Source organism: Juglans regia, chromosome 11 (assembly GCF_001411555.2).
Source record: "Juglans regia cultivar Chandler chromosome 11, Walnut 2.0, whole genome shotgun sequence".
Classification (NCBI taxonomy): Eukaryota; Viridiplantae; Streptophyta; class Magnoliopsida; order Fagales; family Juglandaceae; genus Juglans; species Juglans regia.
Window position 1 is genome coordinate 32,422,085 of NC_049911.1, and position 13,444 is coordinate 32,435,528.

Sequence of the window (13,444 nt, forward strand, 5' to 3'; positions counted from 1 at the left end):
TATATATATAATATGCATGAATTATGTGTATGTCGTGTACTATTATGCTATAATCTTCATTTCTACATGAGATGAAAGCGCATCAATATTGCGGCAAACATTTTGCAAAGTTTCCTGGCTGATCATCAATATTGACACGAGGGATTAATAATTAATTAATGAGCTTTAATTTATAACGTGTAAAAGTCTCCCAATTTTTCCTTCGTTTTCTTTTACGTACCCTTCAAGCTGCCGGCCTCCATGCATGCTACATTTTGATCAGAGTACGTACGTAATACTGCCTTTGATTTGTGCTTGTTACGTGCAGATTAATAACTACGTACGTACATGGATTAAGGGTACGTACTAGCTAGTAATTGTGACCGTCTATATTAATAATATAGCTATTTTAATTGCATAAATGTTATTTTATTTTTGTTAGGCAAAGAGGAGATCGAGGAGATCGATGGCGCTTTGGCATTTGACTAATTTAGAGAGAGAGAGATGCTAGCTAGCTAGAGCTAGTAGGAACAAAATAAAATTAGAAGGGATATTATTGTGGATCGAATGAATTAATTCTGCAGATATCAAGGATTTTTGTAAGGAATTAGTCAGCTAATTGTTTATAAATTAATTAGTTTTGTCTGATCTAGCTACCAAATTAAACCCACACGGTCGAATCTTAAGCTGCATGATACCGTAATAATGCCCCCCGCCACCTTAAAAAGGCAGCAGCTAGCTAGCTTACGTACGTGACCTCATCAACCCTGGCTAGCTAATTCTCACCTCATCCCACATCTTATAATAAATATTTTTATATTTTATTAAAAATACCTACATAAATATCTTATAAAAAAAAATTATGAGTACAGGATGTATGTGAGAGTAAATAATAATTTATGTATAATAAATCCCTTTTTGAAAATCTGAATTCTCTCGATTATTTAAACCATTTAGCATCATTATCAAAAGGGGTTGCTTTGTAGTTGGTTCCTTCACAAGGGAGAAATAAATAAATAAATATATACTTTTCCCCAGTACTACTACTACTACACTGGCCTTCTCTCCCATGGCTTTTTCAAGTCCCTCCCTAGCCCCACCAATAATCGAGAAACCATAATTCAAGAAACACTTTTTTTCACACAAGAAAGGATTGCTAGATCAACCAATGACCCCAGCAATAAGGATCGGATCTCCCATCTCCCTCATGTAATTTGTTTCTAAAGTAGCCATTTATTTGACCAATTAGAACCTCAAAAAGGCCACCTTTTTTTTTTCCCCATCAAAGTTAATTCAAATGGAAATCGAGCAAACGATGATGATCAACTACAAGTAAAACTTTCCGCCTGAGGCTGGCCAGGCTAGCTAGCTAGCTAGCTAATTGACGGAATATTATGAGACATGAGACGTAGGCCCCATATTCTTTTCACTAGTGCAAGCCAAACCCCACCTAGCTAGCTTTTGTCATAGATATGAATACGTTCAAATCATGTCATCTAGGTCAAACTTTAAGCAAACACATAACAACAATCACTCACAGCTGGGGAGAATTGAGTGCCATCTTCTCTAAAAAGTTTTGGTAGCTTCTTGCACTCAAAGCAAGTAGACTTTTAAGCCCCCCCTCTACCCCCACCCCCCACTCCTGGCCTCCCAGCTCCTTTTTCACCTTTTTTTTTTTTTGGTTTTCTCTTGTCTAGAATTAATGAAAGTGATATATCTTGCTTTTTGGTGAGATGAATTCCGCAGGAGAAGCACCAATCAAGCAAAAGACAACCATTGGTTCCCCATTTTCACAGTAGAATTAGTATATAATATTTTATCTTTATGAAGGAAAATAAAGATACCAATTAAGGGGAAAAAGTTTGAATGTGATGTCAAATGGAACTCCGACCGACCAAACAAATAAATAAATGAATGGATTATTCAAAAGAGAAATTTATAATTATTCTATTTCCATTGGAGCTTCGTCACTTCACATGCATATATAATGGCAAACATCTACATGGAGGATTCTAATGCTGATTGAGGACCTTTAATTTATATGTATGACTCATATAACTGCCAAATTTATTAGTGGTTTAATTTGGACCTAGCTATATATATATATTCATTTTAAATGACAGATCATAATTTGGAGGCACCGCCCCATCAAAGATAGACTTGATCAAATATATCCTATACTTTTTATGATCTTCATGAAAAAAAAGGGACAATTGGAAGATGCTAAATCCCCACCTCAAAAGCTTAATTTAATTGAAAAAACATTTATAACGTTATGGCATCTGCTTCCTTTTTTCAACCTTTTGAAGTTCTTGGAATCCTTGAGAGTTACCAACAATAGACAAATCCCACTTAGATTAGGCAGATGAAAAGCTACTTTTTCTCCACTAATATTGCTGCGGAAATTTGGCTTTGTCAAGCATGCAGCAGTAGTAGTAGTAGTACTGGTACTAGTCCCGCGCGCGGGCCTATTATACTTTACACCTACACATGATGAAGCGTTTAACTTTTCGATCATGTAGAAATTAACAAAAGGTAATTTCTAAGAGTGACTAACCCTAGCTTTTGGATACATATTATAAAGGAAGAGATGCATGCGTACGTAAGACACTTGAGCCTTACATCAATGGAATGAAGTGCTAGCTGATGAGGTACGTAATTCCTTTAAACCAAAATGTCGATCGGGTTTTTAAATATTGTGCTTTTAAAGTTAAGACAAATCTTTAAGATACCATGAATATCTTAAGAGGGACCGAAGCTATTTAATTAATTAATTTACTTTTGAATTTTATTATTAAGGCCGTATATATATATATGCTAATAAATATTTAATATTTAGTACGTAACAAAATAATTTAAATAATATATATATAGTTTCTTATTCTACAATATTTCTTTCTCAATATATATGGATGATATGCGATCGAGGAAAAGAAAAGAAAAGTACAGAAATAAATTACCATGCAGGTTGTAAAACTTATAGCATTCGCTAGCTAGATAGCTCTAGCCTGGCACATACGTATATACGCCATGATATCGTGCTTGTCAAAACGACGTGTGTGTTTGAAATTGTTTTCATCGATATATATTATATATGTTTATAAAATGAAACATTATCAATTCTGAAGTCATGACCATATCATTAATTGCCGCCCATTTCATCTTCATGCACGTTATAAGTTGTATCAATGCATGCATGCATTGAATATAATCCTCATCACCAACATTCAATAAGCTAATTAAAACTATTAGGTGGCATATTCAATACTAAGGGGTGCCTTGAAAAGACAATACTAAGTGTTCATTAATTTGATGAATATATATATATATATATATATATATATATATGTGTGTGTGTGTATGTACCGATGGCTAATGTCGTCCTGAAGTTAATTTCTGAGCTTATCCCTTCAAGTACTGTACTACTGATTAATTAATGATTCATAGATTAACGTTTAACTAAAGGGAAAGGTTATATCTAAAAACCCCTTAATCGATCGGATCGGAGGTTAAAATTAGTTTGACTCGAAGGATTAATTAAGCTATTGTTTTCCATATACATGACAGATAGAAGACAAGTACGTAGTTCTATCTTTTTTCCAAGGAGAACAAATGTAAACTGATCTTTTCTTGGTTGGACTGTCATGATGATCTTCAAGAGTATGAGTTCCTAAGTGAAACCAAATCTTTCTTATGAATTAGTATTGTTGTTTACTATGCGATTTTCCGACCTAGTTAATAATAACAATTAATAAAACAATTCGATTATAGCAATAATATAAGATGATGATGTAATAATTAGATGGTTCGATTGATTAATTGATTAGGGCTACCTTGTTAAATTAAAAAATATCTCTTTTTTTTTTAATATGTCGTGGTAGCTGTTTATGGTTTTGTTTTGGAAATCCATTTCTCTCAATTCTAGGGAAACCATTTATTTCTTATTCTCAGCGAGTTCAGAAGTAAAACGAATGCCCTATGATGTCATACACCATCCGTATAATGTCTATAAAAGCCTGCAAGAAGCAGAACCAATTCCTACTGTTACCTCCTCCCCCAAGGAAAAAAGAAAAATAAAAGAAAGACTGCTGGGGAAGTAAAGTAACAAAAAAAATCCAGGTCTTAGATTTTATGTCTGTATGGTGAGATAGGGCGAGAAAGAGAAGGCTTGAAAGCTGGGACATGCGCCTGTTGGCCGCAGCCGAAAAAGCTGATTTTGCCCAGAAACTTTCATGTCAGGAAGAGGCTGTGAAAGCATGCATGGCACATCTGTCAAGAACTACATCTTTTAGACCTCTCTAAAGTGCACACACAAAGCTACACCGAGAGAGAGAGAGAGAGAGAGAGAGCTAGTACACTTGGTTTTGTTCTTTTTTCCTTCCCTTCCACCACGACCACCCTAAGGAATCCCTACTTTCCAAGGCATTTTTGCTAACATTGTACTATTCGCTTGACTTTATCTTTGCCTTGTTTGTGGGGTTTTGGATTCCTTTTGGCCTGGAATTAAAAAACTCCCCTTTTCGCATTAAAAAATTAGCAGAAAAGATAGGGAAAAAGAGTCACATTAATGCAAAAAGTGGAAGCCGGTTTGGCCAATAACAGGCAACCCCCGAAAATGCTGCCGAGCTTCAGTTATGCACGCTTCAATCCCTATTTCGCAGGAAAAAATGACTTTTTGAAGGATATGGAGAGTGGGCCGTGGAGTATTCAGGAGAATAACGAGACTTTGAAGACGATGCTTTTGTGTTCACACGCGTTCAAGGGCCCAATAAATCTCTCATGAGGTAATCGTAATTATATAAAATCTAAATAAAAAATCGAATAATTTTAATAAAATAACACAATCATATTAATTAGTTTATCTTTAAAATAATTGTATGAATATAATTATTTTAATAAAAATATGGGATTTTTCTGTTGTGGTCGCATATGTGATGATACTATGGGCCTGGTGGCATAATGAGTACAGTAGTCTTTGAAAAATTTCCCAGCAACTCTCTCTCTCTCTCTCTCTCTCTCTCTCCTGTTCAATGTTTTCTTTTGTATTGCACTTTTTTCTCATAGAATTTCTATTTTTTTTTTTTATCATTTACAAGCATCAACCATTGTGGACTGTATAAGCAAAGTACCAAATACAAAGAACTTCATAAATAAGAAGGAATATTTCCATCCTACATATCGCCAAAATTAAATAGGTTCTGCATTTGATTTGGACGCAGCCAAGAAAATATGCATACATATAACAAAGCCCTTTTTAAAAAAAAAAAAAAATTAAAAAGACTACCGCTTGATTTGCTTTGCTTGCTGGGGATCTCATCATACTCAAAACTGTTTCTCCACAACTCTTGTAATAGGGGCCTGACTTCCTTCTAATGCTGAGACAACCCGACCATTTATTGCTTGCTCTGAGAAAAAACAGATTTTGGTAGACCATCAATTAAAGGATCAACTCAATCAATTCAAACCCAGATTCTCCATCTAACCCATCTAATGCTTAAAAATGGATGCTTAAAAAGATGGTTGATGATATTTTAAGCATCCATTTTTTGCCCATCTCCTTTAGAATTTATTTACATTTTTCATTTTGATATAATTATTTAGACAACCGAAAACTGTATGCTTTGAATCTTTGGGTTTGGACGTCGCTCTAATGATTTTTAGAAATCTTTAATCGTTTCAAAAAATCGCAAAGAATCATCCAAATGATTCTTAAATATACTAAAGTTGTTTCAACTTATTAATAAACACTAACTCTGGATCTCTGCCCGTAGAAAATGAATTACTACAAGTTCTCATTAATGCATATCTTCGAAAATTTTTAGTCCATTCATTCTTTTTGGGTAACAATCCTTGCTAGGACCAACTTTGAGACGACTGCTATAATCTATTTGGTGCAAATAACAGCGGGATTGAGAACCTTTTTGTGCAATGAAACTTCGCTAGATGAGTAGAAGAAAAATGGGTGTTAGTGCGGTGAGATGAATAGCATTCACTCATACTGAAATAGATAAGCAAAGTGTTTCCATCAATCTAATGCTTATTCAGTAAAGTTGCATGTGTGGTAAAGCCAAATCCTCCATTACCCTGCTTATAATTCAATTCTAAAACCCAACTCAATAAAGCCTTATCTAAATACTTGGGATAGTAAAATACTTTAACCATAAAAAGATTACACAAAAGTAAACACACAAACTGATATGGTTTGATACAGTGCGTCAGATTGTAAAGTTATTTTTATTGTCAAGCAGATTTAACAGATCACATGAAGTCATGTCACTTTGTATGTTTACTTTTGTATTATCCCTTGGTGTCTGTAATACTTCTCAACAAAGTCCCATGTACCTAAGTAATGGTTTACTTTTCTAACTAGTGCAACAAGCGAGCCAATAGGATTATTTGAAAGGAATGACATGCAAGTACTAATCAAGAGACAAAGGTTGGGAGAATTAATTACAAAAAAAAAAAAAAAAAAAAACAGCAACAGACCGGAAAGGTAAGAAAACCAAACATTGTGAATGCTAATTTACAGATCAGCATATAGATATATGAAGTAAAATTAGCAATGAGCAAGTTACATGTGACATAGAATAATTTAATTAAATATGTAATATGAGGAAATGGTATATAACTTGAACGCACAGGACATGTTTTAATAACATAATCAATTAAAGAATCAGATAGAACAAATTCAGCAAGCACATAATGTAATTATTTCTTACGTCCAAATACAGATCAGAGTTCAGAAACTTTTTTATTATAAACAGCATGCATGTATGTCAGAAACTGTGGCATATCCGATGTAATTGTAAATTGCCAGTACCTTACGCCACATCATGATGAAAGAATAGACCTTCTCTTTGGCAGCGTGAGATTGTATCAGCTTGGTTTAAGGACTACATGCTGTCAAAAGAGACAGGACTGGAAGAGATCAGATCTCCCACAAAGCAATGTTCTCAATGGCATGCCGAATGACACCATTAAACAAAACTAATAAAAAGCATCATTGACATCAGAAATTAAGTCGTTACCTTAATCTGTGTCCTATTGTATGTGTATGTGATGTGCACGGACCCATCACTAGCCTGGATAACAGCTGGATATGAGAATTCCATTTCCAAATTCTCCTCCAACGTCAAAACATCACACCATGTGTCACCATCATCCTTAGAGAGTGCAACTTTAAGCACACCCCTTGAGATTGTATTATACGCAAGTAACAAACAGCCATCTCTCAATTTGACCCCATCAATACCTGGTAAAAAATTGAAATCTGAAATCAAAATCAGACATAATATGGAAATGGAAAGAAGAGAAACTGCACATGGGAACATATATTTGCAATGCCTGGAATTGAAGTCATTCAATTGTTCTCAGAAATTAACTGAAAATTGACACCAAACTGATTATAAAACAATAACCGTTTTAGTTGCTCACTATCCAATTGATTAAATACTGCAGTGTAACGTATTTCAAAGGTTATCAAAACCAAGATGGACCCGCTTTTAAAGTCCATTAAATCCATTCATAAAAACTAGATGTTGCATACCTGCTAGTATGATGCAAGCAACACAATGTTAATGTTCGTACACAGTCAACAGGGTTGGCTGATCTCCTTTCACATAATAGGGCCACTAACCTGAATTTGGATTGGGGAGTTCAGTAGGTTTTGCATAATCCCAGTTCTGGCCACCATCGCGGGACTCTGACATACAAATTCTATCAATACCTTCAAAGGATCGCAGTAAAACACGCAAGGTCCCTTTTGCAGTCTGATAAGGAACTGGTTGAATCACACTGAGAGATTCATTTTGTATGTATATTGGGCCATACTTTCTCCATGACCTTCCAGAATCTGCAGTAACCTGTTCCATGGGAGTCACGAAACATGTTAACCCTCTCCAAACATCAAAACCCTTGAATTATCTCAATGTAGCTGAGTTGTTGCTCAAACCTCCACCCATGCTCCCCAAGAATTCCAACTCTCGACAGACGATCCACAGAGCAAGAGGCCATTTTCCAGCAAGATAGGCTGAGGAAAGCAAGCAGTACAGATGACAAGTGCAACCTTTGAGTAAATGAGGCTTCCAGAGTATTTAATTTACACAAATATATTGCAAAATAATTCAAGTCATACCTTATTCTTTATTGGACCTAATATGCCAGGAGGAAGTTGTTCTCTCTCTGTCCAAGTAATACCTTTATCATATGATCGCTTCATGCATCCGCTCCACCTGAGATTTAGCCAATGATTACTAGAGATTTAAAAACAGAAGTCAAAATATGAAAAGTGTTCGTAGTTACAATTAAGATCACATTTCTGCAGAGTGCACAGTAAATTGAGAGTAGTGATAATATAGAACACATTGATAATTGAAAATAGAATGTTCAACTCAAAACACTTTTATTATCGAAACACTTGGATGATTGATCTGTAACATACCTATTTGGGAAGATAAGTTCCAAAAGATAAAACTTCCATGCATTTTTGTTCAGAAATTCAAGATTACAAAAATATAACTGCACTCAATTCCTGCCATTGGAATAAAGTAAGAAAATGAGCTTTGCTATTCATAAGCCTCGTACACCACACACCACAAATTTTTTTTTGGTTTTATTCTTCTTAAAACAATTGAATTCTTCTACTCATCATCCATATACCACACATTTGATAAGAAAAAAAAATTAAAAAAATAACAAAAATAGTGGTGTGTGAGGCTTATGAATAGAATTTTTCATAGAAAAAAGGCTTAAAGATGAAAGTAGATAATAGCAAAAAAATACATCTTCCACCCTCCAACTGACAGACGTTTAACACTTTCCTCAAACTATCAAAGTTTACACATTGCACCCTCCAGCTACCAAAAAGTTGTGAAGTGAACCATTCATTAACATTCAACCATTAAAATGTGTCACATCACCTATTTGTTATCCATCTTAATGGCCAAAATTGGACAGTTTATCAGTTTTTGAGAGTGCAATATGTCAGTTTTGGTAACTTACGATATAAAGTGCAAAACACCTGTTAGTTGGAGGGTGGGAAACTTATTATCCTAAATGATAATGAATGAACAACTTGTCAACTACTAAATGGATTTTGCTACAAAATCACTAAGGAGAAAAGAAAATAACATTACAATTTAGTCAGAAGGTTTCATTACTTTTGAACCTCTTGACCTATTTTATAGAAGATCAGCAGCTCGTCAGACGGAAGTTTAAATAAAACCGGGTTCCACATTGGAACATTTGGTTCTTCATCAACGACAACAGGTGACTGCCAAGAGCCATTCTGCCCAGAAAATACCAAGAAAGTTAAAAATAAATATGTTATTACTCCAGGGAATCAAAATGGAGTGATCAACTTTATTTTCAAAAGGGTTCATATGATTAAAAAGATTAAAGAAATCAAACAAAATGAGTGAACACATGCAGGAGTGAGGTGAATTGAAGAAACCTTCCAATAAATGCTACTCTAAACAATACTTAATACCAATGACCTTGTAGCCTAGTGGTACTTCTTGCAAAGGCGGAAATGAAGTGTAAACCCCTTTCCCAATAAGGCCACGAATGCCATGTCATAACATTCATAGTACCAGATATTAAGAGTTCTATATACATTAAAATTTCGACACGACTGAGCAATTTTTTAAACCCCAAACTCATAATGAAAAAAACCCAACATATCAAAAGTAAGTAAAATATGTCACAAAAAAGTCTAAACCAAATCGTAATAGCCTGTGACAAGCATTCGTTCAGTTTTTCATTTTCAATGTCTTCTCTACTGACTTTGGCCTGCGGACTCATTCTCATGGTACCTAGGAATGAATTCCAGGAAGACCAAGGAATTGCGGCAGTTTTTGGGTTCTCTTGTGGCCTCCAAATATATATTTTTCCCCAATAAATATCCTTGGGGGAATGACCTCAATGCAGATCATTTTTAACTCTCCAATTTATCCTCAACCAGATCTGTTTTCTCTCCTAAAAAGATCTGGTTTTTTTTCATCCAAAAGGATTCTTGACCGAGTTAAACTTCACCTAGGCAGCCATAATCCTTTTTAAACTAACCTTTCTTCTATTTTTTTTCTAACCAGTAAACATTTAATAATTTAAGCATTGTATAAAACAAAATAAATGAAACTGAAGTCCATATAAAAAATAATTACCAAAATAGCATCCCATCACAAACCACTTTAAAGGAAACCCTAGAATTTTGGGTGTGACATCAACCCTTTAACTCAGCAAGGTATGGAATTTCTAGGATGAAGGGTTCTTCCATCGATTATTTGAAAAGGTTCTTTATTTTTTATTTTTTTATAAGTAAATGATTATATTGATATGAATAGGCATAGCCCAAATACACAAGATGATATACCAAAGATCACATCTATTTAGAGAGAAGTAATAGAAACAAGAAAGTAAATTATTTGAAAAGGTTGGATAGAATATATAAAATAAATCATTTGTACAGCTGGAATATGTTTAAGTAGCAAATGAACCAAAGCAACCCCTTGCTTGCAAAAAGCAGCATAATTATAAATGAACAAGGCTAGGTTGAGAGAAAGAGTAGCAGACAAATTAGAGCTTACAGGCAGCATATGCCACAAAGGAATGGACACTACGGTTCTGGAAACTATGACATTATAATTTCAACTTTGAATGATAGAACAAGCATGTTTAGATATATGAGCAGGAACTCTATGTGCACATCCTTCAATAAGGTCACAAAGGAATGGTTAAGAAATACATCGTTGATGAGGTGATTTAGAAATTTTGAGGATCATGAGTAGATGATGGAAGAACTTAAAACTTTCCTCTTAAATACTGTGTTTTTTTGGGCAGCAACTATTGATTTTAAAGGGCCAAGTTCTAATGATTTTCTCATATCTTTTTCTATTTCTAGTTAGGTGTCCTCCTGTATATATCATGTGTACTTGGTATGTTCCTGTCATGTTTTTTTTTCCATAAATCTTCGATTACTTATGAAAAAGAGAGATGATTAGTTAAACATATACCTTGTAGTGCTGCAGCCAAATTTTCACGTCAGATGCCCCTTCTAATGCACCCCCAAAATAGGCAACCACAAAGTGCTCTTTGTCAACCTACACAAACCACAAAGAAACCACTACAATCTAGTCCACTCGCGTCAATGAAGTCAAAACTACACGCCATAAACTTAAAAAAAAAAACAAATTTTGAAAATGCTTTTGTTGTGCATAACCTCAACAATGGTAGAAGCATGACAGCTACTGAAGGGAGTAGAACTTGCAGGAAATGTGAACTCCTCTATCAATGGGTCTTCAATGTAACTGTTGTTTCTCAAATCTAAACTCTTAGGAAATGACATTGCAGTTTCTGCCTCTGCGTATGGAACTAATTTCCTGCAAAAACGTTCAATTGATGCTCAGGATTGATCAGAAGACAATAATATCACGGGCATAAAGTACATACAGACCCACCCGGTGACCCACACGGTGGTCTATTTTGAAAAAATAAATTGTTTTGTTTTTCAATAATAATAATAATAGCAGATAGAAGAGAAGAAATGGACGACCTGGTGAGAAAGGCTCTAAAAGAATGAAGGCTGTGGTGGGTGTTCAGTGTGAGATCGAAATTGGAGAAGAGAGGAGCGGAACTGAAGGTGCTTCCAAATCCATATAATGGGTCATGTAAATCAGACACAATGGAGATTGAAAACAGCAATAAAAATAACATACACGAAAACAGCAATAGAACCAAAACGATGCTTCTTCCCAATGTTCCCATTGATGCGCACACCCCAAACTTCACAGAAGTGGGTTTCATTTTTTTTTTCTTTTTTTAAATATTTAATGTTTGCATTTAAAGATGCATTATATAATATATATATATATATATGCATTGTGAGAGGGGAAAAAAAAAAAAGGATAAACGAGGTATAATTGATGTTTACCTAATAAATCGCTCATAAAATAATCCGAACTAAATATTAATTTATAGCATAAATACAGCTGCTGTGCCATGGCAATTTTGACTCAAGGGGATGACAAATTCCATTGTCTCAAGATTGCAGAGGGAAGAACCTGTGAAAGAAAGGCAGTTTGATTAGTGTACGTTACAGTGTCACCTTAACTGGTTCAAGTATCAGAGTGTTGAGAGGGACGTGCGTAGGTGCTGCGAAACTAGGCTAGGGAAAGAGACAAAGAGAAATAAAATAAAAATTATTAATATGCAGATGTAGATATACAACATACAACTGTATTAAGTAAACTGGATTAGCACGCTGCCTGATTTATCTTGCATATACACAAAGATACGCAATCCCTGATTCGCCTCCGCGGCTGTCGGCAGACATCACTCCGTCGGATTCGGTATTTGCACCAACGGTTCTTTGCAGCACATACCTGATTCGTTTACATTAATTATCGGATTCTCATGATTTCATCAATCCTTCACCAAAAACCAGTACTCTAGTTTACAGAATTATGACTCGACCTTGGTTCTTACTGACTTTACTTTTTCACGAAATGGAATCGATTGGATTTGCTTTTCTTATTTTGTTCATAACAATATTTATGATATCGATACGATACGATAGAGTTGAGATATACAGTAGCCTCATTTTCTGTATATTATTTAAAAAATATATGATTTTATTTTTTTATTTTCATATTTTATATTTTATAAAATATAAAGATAAAAAAATAAATTTATATATTTTTAAATAGTGTATAAAAGTGTGAAATATATAAAAAATTTTAATAAAATAAGTAAATGCCATTCACTATATATTTTTTATTTTCCAATTGTGATGCTAGAAGTATTTTATCTCGTGAAATTAAAGTTAAAATTTAAATAAAATATTATTAAAATATATATTTTTAATATTATTTTTTATTTTATATAAAAATTTGATAAAATTTTAATAATTATATAAAATGAGACAAGATGAATTAAAAAAATAAAAATAAACCAGGCCTTACTCACTTTGACAATGTCTAACTTAACGGAAAAATATTGAATATAATTTTAGGATTTACTTTATGTAAAATAAAATTAAAATTGATTATAAAAAAATATTTTTTTTTATGTAAAATCTCAGTTTATCTAATTTGTTTCAAAAAAATTACCAAAATTTAGACTAAATATCATTTTTCTAATCTATAATTTTAACTTTTCCTTTCAAACTATTCTTTCCGTCTATAATATTTTCATTTTAGAAAATAGTAATATTATTTATCATCTTAATTTTCATCATCTTTTCATTATTTTATAGTGTGATATTAAATGATTGGAGACTATTTATTATATTTTATTTATAAACTTATCATCTAATGTCACATTATAAAATCATGAGAGGATAATTAAAAAAGAAGAAAAATATTCACAATTATTTACTTTTAAGACATTTATATTTAAATGTTAATAAGCTATCTTCCTAAAATTTTAATAAAAATATTGTCACCTGACATAAATACCACTCGTCATCATT

General features: G+C 33.5%; 1 protein-coding gene across 5 annotated transcripts; it reads right to left on the reverse strand.

Moving 5' to 3' along the window:
* Window positions 1-5,098: 5,098 nt before the first annotated feature.
* LOC108998899 lies at window positions 5,099-12,498 on the reverse strand. Of its 5 annotated transcripts, none has more exons than XM_018975656.2 (12): window positions 12,207-12,498; window positions 11,906-12,035; window positions 11,528-11,608; window positions 11,195-11,354; window positions 10,989-11,075; window positions 9,138-9,265; window positions 8,114-8,210; window positions 7,931-8,008; window positions 7,616-7,841; window positions 7,008-7,231; window positions 6,800-6,879; window positions 5,099-5,384 (listed from the first exon to the last, which is right to left on the reverse strand). In XM_018975656.2, the coding sequence occupies exons 4-11, from the start codon at window positions 11,318-11,320 to the stop codon at window positions 6,856-6,858; spliced, it is 990 nt and encodes a 329-aa protein (XP_018831201.1). In that variant the 5' UTR covers window positions 11,321-11,354; window positions 11,528-11,608; window positions 11,906-12,035; window positions 12,207-12,498; the 3' UTR covers window positions 5,099-5,384; window positions 6,800-6,855. The 5 variants fall into 5 exon arrangements, with proteins under 5 accessions (XP_018831201.1, XP_018831200.1, XP_035538852.1 ...); XM_018975655.2 differs by having other exon boundaries at window positions 11,528-11,617; XM_035682959.1 differs by lacking the exon at window positions 11,528-11,608.
* Between the last annotated feature and the right edge of the window lie 946 nt (window positions 12,499-13,444).